The 21,501-nt window shown below is 56.6% G+C and overlaps 1 protein-coding gene across 1 annotated transcript; it reads left to right on the forward strand.

The window, feature by feature from the left end:
• Positions 1–7,487: 7,487 nt before the first annotated feature.
• On the forward strand, positions 7,488–20,284 carry SPINT2 (serine peptidase inhibitor, Kunitz type 2). The gene is made up of 7 exons (XM_038766854.1): positions 7,488–7,722; positions 15,714–15,884; positions 16,844–16,903; positions 17,478–17,540; positions 17,898–18,059; positions 18,710–18,760; positions 19,734–20,284. The coding sequence occupies exons 1-7, from the start codon at positions 7,614–7,616 to the stop codon at positions 19,898–19,900; spliced, it is 783 nt and encodes a 260-aa protein (XP_038622782.1). The 5' UTR covers positions 7,488–7,613; the 3' UTR covers positions 19,901–20,284.
• Positions 20,285–21,501: the final 1,217 nt, after the last annotated feature.

Here is a 21,501-nt window from a genome sequence, read left to right on the forward strand (position 1 = left end):
ATCTTACCTCCTTCCCTTCCCCACAGCACCTGTATATATGTATATATGTTTGTACGTATTTATTACTCTATTTATTTATTTATTTTATTTGTACATATCTATTCTATTTATTTTATTTTGTTAGTATGTTTGGTTTTGTTCTCTGTCTCCCCCTTTTAGACTGTGAGCCCACTGTTGGGTAGGGACCGTCTGTATATGTTGCCAATTTGTACTTCCCAAGTGCTTAGTACAGTGCTCTGCACATAGTAAGCACTCAATAAATACGATTGATGATGATGATGATGATGATTGACTGTGAGCCCCCTCTAGACTGTAAGATCGTTGTGGGCAGGAAATGCATCTGTTTATTGTTGTATTGTACTATCCCCAGCGCTTAGTACAGTGCTGTGCACACAGTAAGCACTAGAGCAGCGTGGCTCAGTGGAAAGAGCCCGGGCTTTGGAGTCAGAGGTCATGGGTTCAAATTCCAGCTCTGCCAATTGTCAGCTGTGTGACTTTGGGCAAGTCACTTCACTTCTCTGGGCCTCAGTTCCTTCATCTGTAAAATGGGGATTAAGACTGTGAGCCCCACGTGGGACAACCTGATTGCCTTATAACCTCCCCAGCGCTTAGAACAGTGCTTTGTGCATAGTAAGTGCTTAATAAATGCCATCATTATTATTATTATTATTAAAACGATTGACTGTGAGCCCCCTGTAAACTGTAAGATCGCTGTGGGCAGGAAATGCATCTGTTTATTGTTGTATTGTACTCTCCCCAGCGCTTAGTACAGTGCTCTGCACACAGTAAGCACTCAGTAAATACGATTGATTGTGAGCCCCCGCTAGACTGTAAGCTCATTGTGGGCAGGGACTGTATCTGCTTATTGTTGTATCGTACCCTCCTGAGCGCTTAGTACAGTGCTCCGCAAACAGTAAGCTCTCAATACATATGATTGAATGACTGACTGACCGAAGTTCTGATACCGACTCCGACACTTCTAAGACTGTGAGCCCACTGTTGGGTAGGGACCGTCTCTCTATGTTGCCAACTTGTACTTCCCAAGCGCTTAGTACAGTGCTCTGCACACAGTAAGCGCTCAATAAGTACGATTGATTGATTGATTGCGTGACCTTGGGCAAGTGCCTGTTATCTGCAAAATGGGGATTGAGACTGTGAGCCCCACGTGGAACAGCGACTGTGTCCCATCCGATTTGCCTGTGTCCCCCCTTAGGGGCGTTTAGTACAGGGCTTGGCACATAGTAAGCGCTTAACAAATACCGTAATTATTATTATTACTTCCACTATGCGCGAGCGCTCTACCGCCCTCTGGTGGCGCATGGAATACTTGCCACGTAATCCACCCGACCTCTCCGAGCTCCTCCCGTTAGCTTTCCCCCTTCACTTAATAATAATAATAATGGTATTTGTTAAGCGCTTACTATGTGCAAAGCACTGTTCTAAGCGCTGGGGGAGATACAAGGTGATCAGGTTGTCCCACGTGGGGCTCACAGTCTTAATCCCCATTTTACAGAGGAGGAAACTGAGGCCCAGAGAAGTCAAGTGACTTGCCCACAGCCACACAGCAGACAGGTGGCCGAGTCGGGATTAGAACCCATGACCTCTGACTCTCAAGCCTGTGCTCTTGCCACTCTGCCACGCTGGTTCTCTTGTCTACTTCCTGGATGCCCTCCCCCAGCGGATAGAGCATGGGCCTCCGAGTCAGAAGGTCGTGGGTTTTAATCCCCCACATGCCTGCTGTGTGGCCTTGGGTAAGTCACTTCACTTCTCTGAGCCTCAATACAATTCAGTAATGAAGAGAGACAATTCCTGCCCACACCGGGCTTACAGTCTAGAAGACTGTACCCCTGTGCTTAGTACAGTGCCTGGCAAATAGTAAGTGGCTAACAAATACCATTATTATTATTATTATTATTATTATTATTATTATTGTACGCAGCAGGAGGAAGGAAAGGTAGACACCAAGAAGGACTTTCCAAGCAGCCTGGTGGTCTGGAAGAAGTGCTGTAGTCCCCCTCCCTTGGGGTCTGGATGAGTAGAAGGGAGTCAAATCCGGCAGGAGTAAGTTCTGCCGGGAAGTAGGGGTGCTAGATGACGTGACCCGCTGATGGTAAGCTCCTCGTGGTCAGGGAATGCATCTACCAAATCTGTTTTATTTATTTATTTATTTATTTATTTGTTTATTTATTTTTTTTATTTATATTAATGTCGGTCTCCCCCTCTAGACTGTGAGCTTGTTGTGGGCAGGGAATGTGTCTGATGTTATATTGTAATCTCCCAAGTGCTTAGTACAGTGCTTTGCACACAGTAAGCGCTCAATAAATACGATTATTATTATTAATAATAATAACTCTCCCAAGTGCTCAAATTGAGTCCCCTGCCCATAGCAAATGCACAATAAATACGATTGATTGATTAATGAGAGGACTCTTAAAAGGACCGTCAAAGGGACCTACTTTGCCTGTGAGACTCATATGAGAGGACTGTGTCCGACCTAGTTAACTTGTACCTATCCCAGCACTTAGAACAGTGTTTGACACAGATAACAATAATAATAATACTCTCTTCCTCCCTTCGAGGCCCTACTGAGAGCTCACCTCCTCCAGGAGGCCTTCCCAGACTGAGCCCCTTCCTTCCTCTCCCCCTCGTCCCCCTCTCCATCCCCCTCATCTTACCTCCTTCCCTTCCCCACAGCACCCGTATATACGTATATATGTTTGTACGTATTTATTACTCTATTTATTTATTTTACTTGTACATATCTATTCTATTGATTTTATTTTGTTAGTATGTTTGGTTTTGTTCTCCGTCTCCCCCTTTTAGACTGTGAGCCCACTGTTGGGTAGGGACTGTCTCTCTATATGTTGCCAACTTGTACTTCCCAAGCGCTTAGTACAGTGCTCTGCACACAGTAAGTGCTCAATATATACGATTGATTGATTGATTGATTAACAAATACTATATAAAAGGACCTTTATAGGGCACAAAGGGCCCGGTGAGAAGGGAGATAGGGAACTTGTTTTGTTGTCCGTCTCCCCCTTCTAGACTGTGAGCCCGTTGTTGGGTAGGTACCGTCTCTGTGTGTTGTCGATTTGTACTTCCCAAGCGCTTAGTACAGTGCTCTACCCATAGTAAGTGCTCAATAAATACGATTGAGTGAACTAGGGCGAGGCTAGGATGAAAAAACTGGGCCCTAGGAGGGTGTGTCCCCAGGAAGGGTCCACGGGGGCAAGGTCTAGTGTTTATTAGAGAAGCAGTGTGGCTCAGTGGAAAGAGCACGGGCTTTGGAGTCAGAGGTCATGGGTTCCAATCCCGGCTCCGCCACTTGTCAGCTGTGTGACTTTGGGCAAGTTACTTGACTTCTCTGTGCCTCAGTTCCCTCATCTGTAAAATGGGGCTAAAGTTTGTGAGCCCCACGTGGGACAACCTAATCACTTTGTATCCTCTCCGGCGCTTAGAACAGTGCTTTGCACATAGTAAGCGCTTAATAAATGCCATTATTATTACCTCCGACCAGGGCCCCGCCCCAATTTGGACTTTGCCCCCCTCCCCGATGTCCCCAGGGTCCCATCATCTCCCACTGCCTCGGGTCACACTCAGGCACTCGGTCACACTCACCCAAACACGCTGACTCACTCAGACAGATGGAGAAACACTCTGGTTCGCACACCCACACCCGGAAACACGCTCCTTTGTTTACACACACACTCATTCCTTCCTTCGGTTCTATTTATGGAGCGCTTACCGTGTGCAGAGCACTGTACTAAGCGCTTGGACGGTGCAATTCAGCAGTAGAGACAATCCCTGCCCACACCGGACTTGCAGTCTAGAAGGGGGGGAGAGAGACATCCAAACAAGTAAACAGGCATAAATAATTAGAATTAAAGATATCTACACGTTCATTCAGTCGGTCGTATTTATTGAGAGCTTATTGTGTGCAGAGCACTGTACTAAGCGCTTGGACAGTACAGTTCGGCAACAGAAAGAGACAATCCTTGCCCACAACAGGCTCACAATCTAGAAGGGGGGAGACAGACAACGAAACAAAGCAAGTGGACAAGTATCAATATAAATAAATGGATTCATTCATTCAGTCGTACTTATTGAGCTCTTACTGTGTGCAGAGCACTAGGCTAAGCACTTGGGAATGGACAATACAATTTTCCTCCTGGCCTCCAGCTTCTCTTCCTCCTTCTCGTCCTTCTCTCCCCTTTCTTGTCTTTCTCCTGCTCATTCTTTCCTCCTTCGCCTTCTTGTCTTCCTCCTCCACTCCTTCTCTCTCCCTTCTCTTCCTCCCTTCAAAGCCCTACTGAGAGCTCACCTCCTCCAGGAGGCCAACTTGTACTTCCCAAGCGCTTAGTACAGTGCTCTGCACGCAGTAAGCGCTCAATAAATACGATTGATTGATTGATTCCCACACTGAGCCCCTTTTTTCCTCTCCTCCTCCCCATCCCCTCACCCCCTTCCCAGATATATATTGGTACAGATTTATTACTCTATTGTACATATTTACTACTTATTTTGTCAATGATGTATATATGTTTGTACAGATTTATTACTCTATTTTACTTGTACATATTTACTCTATTTTATTTTGTTAATATGCTTTCTATTGTTGTCTGTCTCCCCCTTCTAGACTGTGAGTCCGCTTTTGGGTAGGGACCATCTCTATATGTTGCTTGGGAACTTGTACTTCCCAAGCACTTAGTACAGTGCTCTGCACACAGTAAGCGCTCAATAAATACGATTGATTGATTGCCAACTTGTACTTCCCAAGCGCTTAGTACAGTGCTCTGCACACAGTAAGCGCTCAATAAATACGATTGAATGAATGAATGAATGAATGAATTATAGATATGTACATGTATACACAAGTGCTGTGGGGTGGGGGGCTAAACTGAGCCCACACTGTGAAGTGGAGTCCTGTGGACTGTGAGCTCATTGTGGGCGGGTATTGTCACTCTTTATTGCTGTATTGTACTTTCCCGAGTGCTTAGTACAGTACAATCCGCTTAGTAGAACCCGCCAAACAATCACCTCCTCCAAGAGGCCTTCCCAGACTAAGCCCCCCTTTTCCTCTGCTTCCCCTTCCCTCCCCATCTCCCTGACTCACTCCCTTTGGTCTGCCCCCCTCTCCGCCCCACAGCACTTGTGTATGTAGGTACATATTTATAATTCCATTCATTTATATTAATGATGTGTACGTATCTACAATTCTATTTATCTATATTGATGCTATTGATGCCTGTCTACTTGTTTTGATGTCTGTCTTTCCCCTTCCAGACTGTGAGCCCGGCGTGGGCAGGGATTGTCTCTGTTGCTGAATTGTAGCTTCCAAGCGCTTAGCACAGTGCTCTGTACCCAGTAAGCGCTCAACAAATACGATTGAATGAGTGAATGAATGAATACACGGCGATGCGCACTGTAAGCGATCCATAAATACGATTGCATGAACGAGGTGGGGGCCGGGCCGAGGGGCACTAGGGTAGGGAAAGGGGTAAGCGCTTAGTAAAAATAACAATGCTGGTATTTGTTAAGCGCTTACTACGTGCCAAGCACTGTTCTAAGCGCTGGGGGAGATACAAGGTAATCAGGTTCATTCATTCATTCAATCGTATTTATTGAGCGCTTACTGTGTGCAGAACACTGTACTAAGCGCTTGGGAAGTACAAGTTGGCAACATATCGAGATGGTCCCTACCCAACAACCCGGCTCCCCCGTGGGGCTCACATTCTTCATCCCCATTTTACAGATGAGGGAACTGAGGCCCGGAGAAGTGACGTGACTTGCCCAAAGTCACACAGCTGACAAGTGGCGGAGTCGGGATTTGAACCCCTGACCTCTGACCCCCAAGCCTGCGCTCTTTCCACTGTGCCACGCTGCTTCTCCCAGCACGATTTCATTAACGGGGGGGGCTTGTGTCGATGGCTGAGAATTTAGTAATACATTCTAAATGAAATTATTAAACCTATTTATTTATTAAATTAAATCCTAAGTCAAATGACAGTGCTCTGCACACAGTAAGCGCTCAATAAATAGGATTGAATGAAATGAAGGGGCGGGGCCCAGGAGCGCGAGGGAGGGGGACGAGGGGCGGGGCCCAGGAGCGCGAGGGCGGGGGACGAGGGGCGGGGCGCAGGCGCGTGAGGGAGGGAGGGACCAAGGGGCGGGGCCCGGGTGCGCGAGGGCGGGGCAAGGGGCGGGGCCCAGGGGCTCGAGGGCGGGGGATAAGGGGCGGGGCCCAGGGGCGCGAGGGAGGGGGACGAGGGGCGGGGCCCAGGGGCGCGAGGGAGGGGAGCGAGGGGCGGGGCCCAGGGGCGCGTGGGCGGGGAGCAATGGGCGGGGCCCAGGGGCGCGAGGGAGGGGGCTAAGGGGCGGGGCCCAGAGGCGCGAGGGCGGGGCAAGGGGCGGGGCCCAGGGGCGCGAGGGCGGGGCGAGGGGCGGGGCCCGGATGCGCGTGGGCGCGGTAAGGGGAGGGGCGCAGGCGCGCGAGGGAGGAGGACAAGGGGCGGGGCCCAGGAGCGCGTGGGCGGGGTAAGGGGCGGGGCCCAGGGGCGCGAGGGCGGGGGACAAGGGGCGGGGCCCAGGGGCGCGAGGGAGGGAGCAAGGGGCGGGGCCCAGGGGCGCGAGGGAGGGGTAAGGGGCGGGGCCCAGGGGCGCGAGGGAGGGAGCAAGGGGCGGGGCCCAAGCGCGCGAGGGAGGGGAGCAATGGGCGGGGCCCAGGGGCGCGAGGGAGGGGGCTAAGGGGCGGGGCCCAGGCCCGCGAGGGGGAGCAAAGGGCGGGGCCCAGGGGCGCGTGGGCGGGGCAAGGGGCGGGGCCCGGATGCGCGTGGGCGCGGTAAGGGGCGGGGCCCAGGGGCGCGAGGGAGGGGAGCGAGGGGCGGGGCCCAGGGGCGCGAGGGAGGGGGGTTAAGGGGCGGGGATAAGGGGAGAGGGAAGGGAGTAAGGGGCGGGGCCCGGGGGCGCGTGGGCGGGAGATAAGGGGCGGGGCCCAGGAGCGCGTGGGCGCGGTAAGGGGCGGGGCCCGGGCGCTCGAGGGAGGGGGCTAAGGGGCGGGGCCCGGGCGCGCGAGGGAGGGAAGGAGGGAGGGAGCAAGGGGCGGGGCCCAGGGGCGCGAGGGAGGAAGGGCGGGAGGGAGCAAGGGGCGGGGCCCGGGCGCTCGAGGGAGGGGGCTAAGGGGCGGGGCCCGGGCGCGCGAGGGAGGGAAGGAGGGAGGGAGCAAGGGGCGGGGCCCAGGGGCGCGAGGGAGGAAGGGCGGGAGGGAGCAAGGGGCGGGGCCCGGGCGCGCGAGGGAGGGGGCTAAGGGGCGGGGCCCGGGCGCGCGAGGGAGGGAAGGAGGGAGGGAGCAAGGGGCGGGGCCCCGGCTGCGGCCGGCTGGGTCGGGGGAGGGGGCGCGGGGCCGAGGCGGAGCCGGACGCACGGACGTGGGCACGGCGGCGGGGCGGCGGGGCGGCGGGGCGGCAGGCACGGCGGCGGGCAGGTGCCCGACGAAGGCGGTTTGGCGGTCGGGGCGGCGAGCGTTCCAGCTCGTTCCCCAGCTGAGCGCGCGCCCGGGGCGGCGCGGGGCCCGGAGCCCTCCCTCCCTCCCTCCGTCGGCCCCCCGTCGGCCGGGCATGGGGGCGCCTCGGCCCCTGCTGGCCCTGCTGGGCCTGTTGCTGCTGACCGGGGCCCCGCACGCCCAAGAGGAGTCGCAGGCCGCGGGCGGAGACCAGCCTTTGCGCGGTGAGCTGACGGGGGGGCGGGGGGATTGTTGGGAGAGGGCTGGGGACCGGGGCTGAAGTGATCCGCTTGGATCACTTGGATTCCCGGGCCTGGAATGCCCCCAATCCCTCTGCCCATCCGCCAAGCTCGCTCTCTTCCTCCCTTCAAGGCCCTACTGAGAGCTCCCCTCCTCCAGGAGGCCTTCCCACACTCAGCCCCTTCCTTCCTCTCCCCCTCCTCCCCCCCGCCTTCCCTCCTTCCCTTCCCCACAGCACCTGTATCTATGTTTGTATATATTTATTACTCTATTTATTTTACTTGTACATGTCTATTCTATTGATTTTATTTTGTTAGTATGTTTGGCTTTGCCCCCTGTCTCCCCCTTGTAGACTGTGAGCCCGCTGTTGGGTAGGGACCGTCTCTGTGTGTTGCCAACTTGGACTTCCCAAGCTCTTAGTCCAGTGCTCTGCACACAGTAAGCGCTCAATAAATACGATCGATGATGATGATGATGTTGGGGGGGGCTGGGGGACCGTTGGAGGGGGCGGGGGAGACTGTTGGAGGGGGCTGGGGACTGTTGGGAGGGGGGAGGGGGCTGGGGAGAGTAATGGGAGGGGGAGGGCCTGGAGGAGAGAGGGGTAGGAGGTGGGAAGGGAACCAGGAAAGCGATGGGAGGGGGCTGCGGAGGGGAAACGTTAGAAAGGGATGGACCGCCCTGGGTGGTGGCATGGGGAGCAGTGGGGAGGGGTTGGGGGAGCTGAGAAGGGGGTTGGGAGAGTATTGGGGCTTTCCAAGCGGATCACTTCAGCCCCAGCACAGTCCTGGTCTAGCGGTCCCATTGCAGGGCCCAGAAGCCTTAAAGTCCAGTGGGGCGGCCAGCAGCAGAAAAGTTCAGCTTAGGGCAGAGGGTTAGCAGAAAACGTTGCAGTCAGCACGGTGCTGTTTTGCCATTTCCTCAGGCAGGGAGGGCCCGAGGCCCAAGCGAGTGCCTCAGATGTGTTGGAAAGGAGGAACGGGGGGATGGGGAAGGAGGGGGATCAAAGAGGATCAAAGAAGCCATCCAGCTGACCACGTTTTGCAAGAAGGCGGAGGAGCCCTTGCCTGGGAGGAAGTAGGTCATTTAAGAGAAGTGTTTTTACTTCGCAGGTCCTGTAACTCCCTTGCTGCCTTCTTGTTTTGGGATGGAGGAAAATCGCCCCTAGTTTGGGATGGATTGGTATTGAGGGCAGGCCTCCCCGCCTCTGGGCTTCTGAGGGAGAGTTGCTAGGAGTGATGCTAAGCGGATAACCCTTATATTGCCTGATCCTGCTTCAATTGTTCCTGGCTGGGGTCGGAAGGCCTGGAGAAATTTCTGCATCTACTCTAGTGCTGAGGGTGGGATTTTTTTGTATCGGTGTCTGCCTCCCCGCTTATCTCTGTGGGCTGGAAATGTCTGTTTATTGTTGTATTGCGCTCTCCCAAGTAAGTAGTACAGTGCTCTGCACACAGTAAGCGCTCAAAAAATGCTATTGAATGAATGAAAGGGTTCATCTCTGGCTTTAATGATGTTGGCCCCCGAAGTTCGTTCATTCATTCAATCGTATTTATTGAGCGCTTCCTGTGAGCAGAGCACTGTACTAAGCAATTGGGAAGTACAAGGTGGCAACATATTTGTGCTTGTGGGTGCGTCTATGCAGTTCCCTTGAGGATGGGGGTTTTGGAGAGCCCAGGGGATGGTCAGCATTAACTTTCCCCTCCAGACCATTCCAGGGCTAACTTCTTATCCTTGCCAACCTCTCTCATTTTGAAGGAGTCTTGGTAAGGTGGGGCTCACCGGAGGGCTGCAGGGCTGACCTTTGAGAGGGTTTCACCTATTGGACTGGCTTGCCTCATTTCAGTCGGTCAGTCATATTTATTGAGCGCTTACTGTGTGCAGGACATTGTACTAAGAGCTTGGGAAAGTACAATAGAACAATGTAACTGACACCTTCCCTGCCCACAATGGACTTACAGTCTACAGCGGGAGACAGACATTAATATAAATAAATAAGTGACAGATATGGACATCATAAGTGCTTTGGGGGGCTGGGAAGGGGGGATGAATAAAGGGAGCAAGTTAGGGTGACGCGGGGGGGAGGTTGAAGAAAAGGAGGAGAGGGCCTAATCAGGGAAGGCCTCTCGGAGGAGATGAGCCTTCAATAAGGCTTTGAAGGGGGGAGAGTCATTACCTGTAATTTCAGGGCTGCTGCCCAGTGGGTGGGGGTGGTTTGGACAGGGAATGTGTCTGTTATGTTGTTCTGTTGTACTCTCCTGGCGCTTAGTACAGTGCCCAGCACTCCTTAAGCTCTCAGTAAGATTGAGCGACTGAATACCTGTACCGTAGGCCTCAGTGGGAGAGCTCCAACACCTGGGTCTGCAGGGCAGAAAGAATCAGACAAGCGAGGGGTTCCAAACTCCTCAACCCCTGATCGGACGAGACTGGAATGATCAGGGAAACCCAATTCCGATGGGCTCGGCAAGGTCACCTTCCCCTACTTCCCTGTCCCCTGCCCCGCCTCCCAGGCCCCAAGCTCCAGGAAGTCAGTTCCTTGGCAGTCGGGGTGGTTCCAAAATGGAGGCTCAGGAGCCAGCGCAATCAATCAATCGTATTTATTGAGCGCTTATTTATTGAGGCAGTCAGGAGTCGGGCCAGCTCCCCGCCCGGGGCCATGTGCAGGGCCTGGAACAATAGAGCAGTCCGTGGCCAGCTGGGTCAGGTCCCTTTTAGATGCCTCTCCACTCGATCCCTCTGCTCCAGACAAAGCACTGCCATGTGGCTTTGAGTCCCCCTTGCTCCAGGGATGCCCCAGGGACACCCCAGCCTGGGAGTGGGGTGCTTACAGTGCTCTGCACATAGTAAGTGCTCAAAAAATACAATTGATGATGATGAGTGGGGCCTAAGCTCTTAGGCCTAAACTGGCCAGTCTGGGCTGAAGGTGACGTAAAATCTTCTGCTGGCCAGTCTGGGCTGAGGGTGACGAGTGATGTACGTGTAGCACGATGCTAAGTCCTGGGATCGGGTCGGACCCAATCCCTGTCTTATTCAATCATATTTATTGAGCGCTTACTGTGTGCAGAGCACTGTGCTAAGCCCTTGGGAGAGAACAATGAAGAGACACATTCCCTGCTCACAGACTAGATGGGGGGGACAGACTTCAATGTAAATAAATAAATTACAGATAGGGATTTAGGGAAGGATAGGGATAGGGAAGTGCTGTGGGGCTGGGAGGGGATAAAGGGAGCAGGTCAGGGTGAAGCAGAAGGGAGTGGAAGAAGAGGAAAGTGGGGGGGCTCAGTCAGGGAAGGCCTCTTGAAGGAGATGTGTTAAAGACTTCAAAGGTGGGAGAGTCATTGTCTTTCAGATTTTAGGAGGGAGGATGTTCCAGGCCTTGGTGGGGGGGCGGGAGTTGGGGGGCTCTTGGTCCAAGAGGGAGGGAGAGGAGATATAGAATGCCTATGTTAAGGGTGAGGAAACAAGCACAGAGAAGTTGAGGGAAGGGACTCCCCACCCCGTGGTCTTCCCACTAGCCTCCCTGCCGGAGTGTTAGGTTCTTGGTAGACTCAGGCCCCCATTTAGTCCTTGGCTAGTGGCAAGAGCTCAGAGATGAGCTATCGCCCACCTCGGAGAGGGGGCTACTGGCGGGATGGGCCGCAGAGGGAAGGAGGCCAGGCGGCCTGGCGTTTTGGCTCTGGGATTGAACAAGGGGCAAGTGGGCATACGGGGCCAGGATGCGAATGGCCCCTCAGGACCCAGTCACCCTGTGTTCTGCTCCCGTGGAGCTTGCCCCGGCCTGGTGGGAGAGCATCTGGCAGTGAATGTAGGCTTCAAGATTGGAGGGGGGAGGCTTGGAAACGGAGGTGGGGGGGAGCCCTAGTGAAAGCCGCCTCCACCAGCCGACTAGGAAGCATCCAGGATGGACTTCCTGCTAGTTGCCCGCTGAGTGTGCTGGCAATGCCCGCTCAGACCAGGATGATGGGAGCACAGCTTCTCCTGCCTCAGCCGCCGTGTTTCCGGCCCTCCTGGGAGTTCGGAGAAGCAGCAGGATAGACGATAGAGTCCGGGCCTGGGAATCAGAGAGACCCGAGTTCCAATCCCCACTCCGCCACTTGCTTGCCGTGTGACCTTGGGCACATCACATTACTTTTCTGTGCCTCAGTTACCACATTTTTAAGATGCGGATGAAGACCGCGAGCCCCACGGGACTGTGTCCAATGTGGGTAGCTTGGATCTACCCCACAAATAATAATAATCATGATGGCATTTGTTAAAAGTGCTACTATGTGCAAAGCACTGTTCCAAGTGCTGGGGAGGATACAAGGTGATCAGGTTGTCCCACGTGGGGCTCACAGTCTTAATCCCCATTTTACAGATGTGGTAACTGAGGCTCAGGGAAGTTAAGTGACCTGCCCAAAGTCACACAGCTGACAATTGGCGGAGCCAGGATTTGAACCCGTGACCTCTGACTCCAAAGCCTGTGCTCTTTCCACTGAGCCACGCTGCTTCACTGGGCCGTGCTGCTTCTCCCAGCATGCTTTCATTAACTTGGGGGCTTGTGTCGATGGCTTAGAATTTAGTATTATTCATTCATTCATTCAGTCGTATTTATTGAGTGCTTACTGTGTGCAGAGCACTGTACTAAGCACTTGGGAAGTACAAGTCGGCAACTTATAGAGACGTCCCTACCCAACAACAGGCTCACAATCTAGCAGGGGGAGACAGACAACAAAGCAAAACATGTAGACAGGTGTCAAAATCGGCAGAACAAGTAGAATTAAATCTATATGCACATCATTAATGGGAAGGCCTCGGGCCAGAGCTAAGGAACTTGAAGGCAGGGATTGTGTGTGCCGACTCTGTGATAGGGTGGTGTGTCGGTGATAGGGTGGTGGTGATAGGGTGGTGTGTCGCCCCACCCCCCATGCCCATTAAACCTCAGGAAATGCCACTAATTAATTGAAGAGCCTGGGAAGAGTTGAGGTCCCTTCCCATTCCGGGCACGGAAATATCAGTTACACTTCATTCACTAGGCCTTCCCCAATTAAGCCCTCTTTTCCCCAGCTTGCTCTCCCTTCCGCATTGACTGTGAACTTGAATCCATGACCCTTGGACAGTTGATATCTGCTCCACCCCCAATCCCATAGCACTTAGGTACATATCTTTAAATTATATATTATGTTACTTATTTGCTCATATAAATCTTTATTTCCCCCTCTTGATGTGTAAGCTCATTGTGGGCAGGGAATGTGTTTATTGTTGTACTGTACTCTCTCAAGCACTTAGTACAGTGCACTGCACACAGTAAGCACTTAGTAAATACCATTGATTGATTGATTAATTGATGAGGGGGACTCTTGTTGAAGGCGGACGCACTCTGCGGTGGTGGAGGTCTCCTGCTGAAATCGACGGACGGGACTCAGCCTGGTTACTCAGACCTGGGGCCGAGACCCACCGGGTAGAGTTGAGTCTAGTGCCAGGGGCCGGCACGGCCCGCTCAGACTCTCTTGCCCCTGCCCAGCATGGTCACACCGGGGCATGGGGTACAACGAGCCAGTAGGCAAGCAGAGGTGTAGCCCACTGCCAAGTGCCCGCTAAGGTCCTTGACGTGCGGGAGCCACGGGTGGCCAAAATGACCGCGGGCGGTTGCCAGGAGAGCCGCCGCGGTCTTCGTCGCCCACGTTTGACCGCTGTTTTGGGGATTCCTGTCGGGCACATCCACCTTCTGGAACACCCTAGGGGATTTTCCAATCGAACTCCCTCCCAGGTGGTGACCCAGCCCCAGCAGGTATTCCCCTGCTCTGTTTGAGAAAGAGAGGGAGAGCGTGACGGAGACTATAACCAGAAGTTCTCTCAGATCAACAGCTGCCCGGCTTCCAACTCCCAATAGGGCAAGGTCCAGGACCACACACTTCCCTCAGCCCGGAGCCAGGGTGTGGTCGGGACGGCAACCATCTGTCTGACCATCCGCTGGTCTGCCCATCAACCATCTGTGCTGTGCACCCTTCCTGGGAAGGGCACTGTGTGGGACCCTGAGGAGAGGACAGGAGATGCTCTAGAAGTCCCAATTCCCGCCCAAGAGGAGCTTACGCACCAGCCGGGGAGATGGGCCTGGGAATATCCAACCCAGAGGAAGAAGTACTTAGATAGCCAGGTTTGGAGAGCTGTCTGGACAACAGGCGGTGTATGAGAGCATTGAGACGGTGACAGCGAGGAGCCTGGACTGGGTGGCTTTCTGTAGGAGGGGGCTGACGGGTTTGGTGGGGCAGTGGTTCTGGGTGGAAGCAAGGCAGACGGCTGCTGGGCTTGGCCGCCTTGTGCCGCTGGCCATGGTGAGTGGACAGTAAGTGGGGGTTAATCAATCAATCAATCGTACTTATTGAGCGCTTACTATGTGCAGAGCACTGTACTAAGCGCTTGTTAAGAGCTTCTCCTCAGCACCATCTATCCGGGTGGGGGGCCCATGGGGAGTGGGGCCTGTTAACACAGCCACGAGAACCTTCCTCTCTCCTCCTCTGTCCCTTGGCGAGCGGCAAGGGCAACAGGGAAATTTGGAATAATAAGTCAATCGGCAGTGGAAAGCGGATAATAATAGTAATTGGAAGAACTGTGGCATTTGTCATCATCATCATCAATCGTATTTATTGAGGGCTTACTATGTGCAGAGCACTGTACTAAGCGCTTGGGAAGTACAAATTGGCAACATATAGAGACAGTCCCTACCCAACAGTGGGCTCACAGTCTAAAAGGGGGAGACAGAGAACAAAACCAAACATAGTAACAAAATAAAATAAATAGAATAGATATGTACAAGTAAAATAAATAAATAGAGTAATAAATATGTATGTCAAATGCTTACTATGTGCCAGGCACTGAACTAAGCACTGGGGTGGATACAAGCAAATCGGGTTGGACAACTATCCCTGTCCCACGTGGGGCTCACAGTCCCAATCCCCATTTTGCAGATGAGGTAGCTGAGGCCCAGAGAAGTGAAGTGACCTGCCCAAGTTAACACAGCAGACGAGTGGCGGAGCTGGGATTAGAACCCATGACCTTCTAGCTCCCTGGCCCGTGCTTTATCCACTATGAGTTGCAGGTGTAAGAGCAGATGTGGCTGCTGCCCTGGGAATCTCCTCCTCCCTCTGCATTCCCAGCTGCCTGGCCCTCTGTGGCCCATCTAACAAGGGGCCAGGTAACCCGGCTTGGAGGTGACACTGGTCCAGTGACCTCCGTCTTTTCAGTCCTGGGTGGTTCCTTGGTGGCAGAGAGTGGCCACTGGGAAAGTACCAGGCAGGGAAGCCTCCACTCCTCACAAATTCATCCACCCCTGGTTCCCCCCGCCCCTTCCAAGTCTAGCTGGGAATTTCTGTTTCCTAGAGTGGCCCTCACCCTCCCTTCATTCCCTGCCCTGACAAGTCTGACTGGGAATTTGGGTACCCTGTCTTGTGGAGGGGGTAGTAGATAGGTTGGGGAATGGCCTTCAGTCCCGGGAAGGGCAGGAAGCTGGGGCAAAGTTCCGATTACTAGGTGGCCCTGCCCTTCAGCACAAGGGCCGGGGATCTGTGCACATGTGCTTGTGGGCATGTGATGCATAAATGTATAAGCGACAGTGCTCAGGTGATGCAGAGTGCGGGGAGTAAAGGGCGAGGAAATGAGGATTGAGTCAGGTAAGGCCTCCCGGAGGAGACGCGATTTTAGTAAGACTTTGAAGGCAGGGAGAGCGGCGGTCTGTCGGATGGGAAGGGGGAGAGTGTCCCAGGCCAGAGGGAGGACGTACGCAAGGATCGATGGCGAGATAGATGAAACGGAGGTACAGCGGGAAGGTTGGCGATAGAGGAGTGGAGCAGGAGGTCAGAGAGGTAAGGTAGGAGGGGCCGAGCCGCTCGAGGGTCTTAAAGTGGACGGTGGGGAGCATATGTTTGATGCGGAGCCATCGGGGAGTCCGCCGGGCCGTGTGGGCAGTGGGAGGCCCTGACGGGTCCCTCCTCGTCTGTTTCAGACCAGTGCTTGGGGCTGAAGGTGGTGGGCCGCTGCCGGGCCTCCATGCCGCGGTGGTGGTACAACGCCACCGCGCAGCTCTGCCAGCCCTTCATCTACGGAGGCTGCGGCGGCAACGACAACAACTTCCTGACGCAGGACGGCTGCCTCCAAGCCTGCGCCGGACCCTCAGGTGAGCCGGGGGCCCCGCTCCCGAGGGGCTGAAAAGGGGGCTGCCCTCTTTCCTGACCTGAGCAAACGAGCCAGCGTGGCCAGTAGCCCCGCAGTCCGGAGCCCCAGGACAGCCGTCTCTTCTGTCTGTCCACTTCCAAGCCCCCAGCCTGGCTAGCGGGGGAGTGGGTGGGGCTGGGGGTTTGCTCTCTCCTCTGTGGCCGGCACCCTCTCCCTCGCCAGGCTGCTCGGCTGGATCTTGGTGGCTGGGGGCGGAGTGGCTATGTTTGTGCTGGGATGAGCGACCGGTCTGGCGGGCCAGGGCTCAGACCCGTTGCCCCGGAAATTCCAGTGTCCCGTGAACGTGGCTGGCCCGGGGACTGAGGCCGACTCTGCGGCCGGACACGGAGAGTCCCTCCTTCCCTCTGCCCAAGGAAGGGGTCAAAGCTAGGTGTCCACCACTGTGTCTGGTTGGGGGTCATTCAGGCCTTTGGTTCATACTCAGACCCCCAGGCCTCCAGTCCAGGGCTCGTGAGTGCCCCTGTTCCCCTTCTGGAGGGTGTTGGGGGAGGGAGGGAGAGTGGGGCAGAGAGCTGACGTTCGAGGACACTGACCTGATTGCTCACAGGCAGGTGGGTGGCAGAAAACGGCCAGAAGGAGGGCTGGACGTGCTCGCTGTCCAAGCTCCCATGGTCCATCCAGCCTTCCTGCGGCCTTGCCTCTCTAAGAGGCAGTTTGGGCGGGATGCCCGAGGGCGGCCCGGCTTTCGGCTGGTGTGGGCAGCAACCCAGTGAGAGGCGCGGGCCCGGATAGCCGAGCTGCAGGGCGGTAGGCTCCCGGGGATGGGGGACGGGAGGGCCCGCGTTCTGCAATGGCGGCGTCTCCCACCAAAAGCAACAGGTGGCCCCAGTCTGGCCACACAGACCCGGGGATGGAGACCCTCGCGGTGGAGTTGACTCCAGCGCTTGGGTCCCTGGCTAGATAACTCCAGTGACAGCTCAAGCGCCAGCCGCAGAAGAGGAGAACCAGCTGCCGGCGGAGGTAGGACGCTGACCCAGCCTCTCGCATGTGGGGCAGGGCACCGGGCCCGCCTGGCATCGCGCCTCCCAGGAGCGCTTGGGAACAAACAACAGAAGCAAGAACTCATTGTTGGCAGGGAATGTTTCTGTTTATTGTTCTATTTTCCTCTCCCAAGTGCTTAGTACAGTGCTCTGCACACAGTAAGCGCTCAATAAATAGGGTTGACTGAAAGCAGCAGCCTTGGCTTGAGCCGGGCGGGCCGTTCCCCACCCCCACCCCCACCCCCGGGACCCTGGACGTGGGCCTGCCCAGCTGGTAGATCTCAGCTGTAACTGCCAAGCTCGTCTCTGGGGAATCTTTCCTCCTGGCCCCAGGACAGCCGTGGTGCTGAGATCCTGCAGGGCCACACGTGTCAACACGCGTGCTGGCCAAGAGGCCATCCCGTTGCGGGCGTCTCTCTGAGCCCCGGGCTGGATGGTAGGGTCCACGACCGCCTCCGTGCATCCTCCCGATGCCCCTGAATCCACCAGCGCCATCCCCTGAGCCGCCTGGCCACAGCCCACCCTCGCAGGCTGACTGACTGTCCTGCTGCCAGTTTCAGGTCCCAGAGGCACCCAGAGGACTGGAGAATTGGATGAAGACACCTTCAACTATGATGGTAACTCTCTCTCTGTCTCCCCCCGGCACCTCTCCCACTAGTTCTCTGTGTGGGCCCACCGCCCCCGGGGCCTGGATTTGTTGGCCTTACCGGTGAGCACGTTGGTGGCAGCATCACTCAGGCCCTTCCTAAGGCGCCGCGCCTGGGCCGAGGCCGCTCTGGGAGTCCGCCCGTCCCCCTGCCACGTTGGCCGGCCACCTTCTGGAAGGGCTACTCATCTGGGTGACTGCCATTCCAGTCCTGGGCCCTCACAGCCCTTGAGGGAGGTGGGAGGCCGAGGAGCTTTTTCGGCAAGTAGCTGCCCAGCGGTGGGCCCTGAACCCCAGCCACGCATCGATGGTGTCTTTGGCTCCCCAGACCGCTGCGGGGCCAGCGCGGTGATCGGACCCTGCCGGGCTGCCTTCCCCCGCTGGTACTTCGATACCCAGAAGGACACCTGCGTGGCTTTCATCTATGGGGGCTGCCGGGGGAACAGGAACAATTACCTGACCCAGCACGACTGCATGGCCACATGCCACGGTGAGGGCAGAGCATGCTGCCCCGGAGGGGGGGAGCGGAGGGACACCAGGCTGCGGGGGCGGGAGCGGAGGGGCTGTAGTGGGGAGGGTCACCAGGCTGGAGGGAGGGGGCAGAGGGCACCGGGTTAGGGGGAAGAGGGAGGGGAGGGTTCTGGACTGTGGGGGTGGGAGCAGAGGGGCACCGGACTAGAGGGGTAGGAGCAGAGGGCTGCCAGATTTCCTGGGGGAATGGGAGCAAAAGGGCACCAGTCTACTGGGGGGGACAAGAACAGAGGGGTATGGGTTTGGGGGGTGGTGAGAGCAGAGGAATCCACTGGATTTAGGGGGTGCTGTAGCAGAGGGGTCATGGGGTGCTGGGGGTTGGGGTGGCGGCTGGGGGTGCTGGGCCTGTAGGGGCTGTGGAATTGCAGCCCCAGCACTGAGCTAGACTCCCACCCCACCCCTGTTCTCTGCCTGGGGAGAGGCCCCGGGATGGGGAGAGGGGAGGGAGAGGATGGAGGTCAGCCCTGCTGTCGGCCCTGAACATTCCAGCCCAGAAACATCCTTTTAGGGCCTCGGCCCCGGGAGGCCCAGGGAGACACACAGAGTCGTCTCCCTGTGCTCCGGGCACCCACCCCCACGGCCTCTTTCATGGCTGCTTCCTTGTCCCAGGAAAGAGCACCTCCAGCTCACCTTCCCCTGGCAACCTGCCCTCCAGCAAAGGTAAATGCTTCTTCCTTCCTTATATGGGGCGGGGCGGTTCTGGGGAGAGGAAGGGCCTCACTTGCACTCCTCCTCCCCCCCCCCCCCCCCCCCCCCCCGCCATTCCCCCATCCCTTTGCTCTCCCTTCCCTGTTTTCTTTGTCTTCGCCCCCCCCCCCCCCCCCCCCCCGCCATTTCATCACTGTATCTTCCCCTCTTGTCCCCTTTCATCCTCCCTGCATCCTATCGCCCTCTCCACCCCCCTGCTCACCCCCCTCATCTCCTCATCCTTTGTTCCCAGCAGCCAAGTGGGTCAGTCGTGCCTGGACCCGGGCGCCTGCTCAGGGCTCCGGCTGGGATGATTCTTTGCCTCCCAAGCTGGTCCCACCCAGTGCGGTGTTGGGGGAGCCGAGGGTGGGAAATGAGGCGGGCAGACGCTGATGCTCCTGAGTGAGCAGGGCTTCCCGGGAAGGGGCAGGGCCTCCGGGGAAGCGCCAACCACTCTAGAGCTGTGGCTGAGCAGGAGCTGCCCAAGCCCCAGTGGGTGGCCTGCCGACATCCCGAAATTCACCGTCCGGACGTTAGGGCCTGTGAGATGGGGGACTGTTGGGAAGACCAGAGGAAGGGTAACACCTCCAGGGGCTGGACCAGCCCCTTCTTTGAGAAGGGGGACTCGGATCTGGGCCGGAACGTCGGACCCGGGATACGTGTGTCCTGTGATGGCCCCAAGGACCGGCGTGACTGGTTCGGCCCTGTCAGGCGGCAACTGCCCCAGGCTCCCAGCACCAGGCCTGACTCCCGGGATGACGGGAAGGAGCAGAAGGGTCCACGGCGGCCCCCGGGAGGCCCAGGCGGAAACCGCTGCCGCCGTCACCCGTAGGCCCGACAGGCTCTTCCGTACGGTGCCCGGCCCTGGCCGTGGGCCCGGTGGGCGCCGGAGGGTTGGGGGTGAGGGTCCCTCCCCTCAGCTGAGCGGGGTCTGCTCTGTCCCCAGTGGCGGTGCTGGCGGTGGTGCTGGCTGGGATGGCGGCCGCCCTGCTGGGCGTGATGGTGGTCGTGTTCGTCCGGATGGCCCGCGGGGCCCAGGGCGGAGCGTTTGATGCCATCTGGACCCCCGTGGACGACAAGGAGTACCTGGTCAAGAACGCCTATACTCTGTGATCAGGCCACCCTCCCCCCCGCCCGCCCACCCCCATCTCCTGTCCCTCCCTCCACCCCCCATTTTGTTTTGAGCCTGAAGGGGTCCGGGCGGGGCCCCTGGGGGGGGGGGGGCGAGAGAGGGAGCTATAGAGAGCCTGGGTTTTTTAGTGTGATTGTTGGTTTTTGTTATTTTTGATCCCCGGAGGAGGTGAATGTGGTGAATCAGTTCAGCCAGCAGAGGAGAAGGAGGGGTGGGTGGCTGCCCCTCCTTGCTCTCAAATTCTGGGGTGAGGCTGTGCTTGGCAGGGCCCATGCCCTTCTTCCCAGCCAGAGCCAGCGCTAGCTGTTGCACGCTGCAGAAATTCAATAAAAGTGCCTTCTCTGTGACCACAGGTCCTTCTAGTACTGCTGGTCTCTCTTTTTCTTTTTTTTTTTTTTTGTTAATGGTATTAAGCGCTACGTGCTAGGCTGAACAGGTCGAAAACAGTCCCCAACCCAAGTGGGGCTCACAAGTCTCAATCCCCATTTTACGGAAGTTAAATGACTTTCATTGTCATATTTGAGCGCTTACTGTGGGCAGAGAGCTGTACTAAGCACTTGGGTTACAGATGCATTCCCTGCCCACAACGAGCTTAGTCTAGAGGGGCAACCTTAGAGTCTACACTTGTCCAAGGTCAAACAGTAGACTAGTGGAATTAGAACCCAGGTCCTTCAAACTCCCAGACCCACTCTCTACTCGGTAGGCGCCGCTGCTTCTCTGTCCCGCTCACGGCTGCACTCTCCTACTTTCCACTTCTCTGACGATCGCCGCAGGCCCCGGTCTGGCCTTGTCTCCCCCGTCCCCCATAGTCACGTGGGGCCTGAAGGCGGTAGGATGGGCTGTGGCCATCGTGGTGGTTCCGGACTGGTGGCTGGAGGGGTGGCAGCAGAGGAGTTCTAGGAAAGCTGTTATGTGCCAAACTGGTCTCTCCACGGGTAGAGCCAGGAAGTGCTCCCAGCTGCTGATCCCAGGCCCAGCCCTCAGTCCTGGGGGGTTGCGGCCTTCCTATCTGATTCTCCCTCCTCCTGCCCCAGCCTCTCCTATTACCGGCAGCCTGTGGGAGGCTCACTTTTTCTGCTCTGTGGGTAGTGGGCAAGGCTGGCAGGCTCCCAGCACAGCTCACCCCACCCCCAGGGCCAGGGTCTGCTTAGCAGTCCGGGAGAAGCGCCCCAAAACCTGGGAGTCCTGCCCTCGCTCTGCCTGTCTGTATGGGGCTGCAGCCCCCACGTCTCCCCTTTTCCTGCCCCCTAGTCCCTGCAGGGATGCTTGCCCCTGCCTTGGTGGACCTGACCCGCTTGTGCCCGCCCGGAGGTGTTCTCGTTCGGCACAGCCTGGTGCCAGGGGGTGGAGGGGTGTGCGGTGGGGGTTTGAGCGGTGTTGCATGGGGCTCAGTGCTGGGGTCCAACTGTTGAGGTCCGAGCTTGCCATTCGTCTGCTTCTTTGACTGGGAGCCCCCTGGGAAGGGCCCTGTGATGTCCAAGCCAGTGCCACCCTCCTGTGAGCCCAGGGCCTGGCAGTGGGCAAGCTCCACCCCGCAGTTATGAATCGGGGAGCTGGCTGGGGCCTCAACGGGCCAGACCAT

This window comes from Tachyglossus aculeatus, chromosome 26 (assembly GCF_015852505.1).
Source record: "Tachyglossus aculeatus isolate mTacAcu1 chromosome 26, mTacAcu1.pri, whole genome shotgun sequence".
Classification (NCBI taxonomy): Eukaryota; Metazoa; Chordata; class Mammalia; order Monotremata; family Tachyglossidae; genus Tachyglossus; species Tachyglossus aculeatus.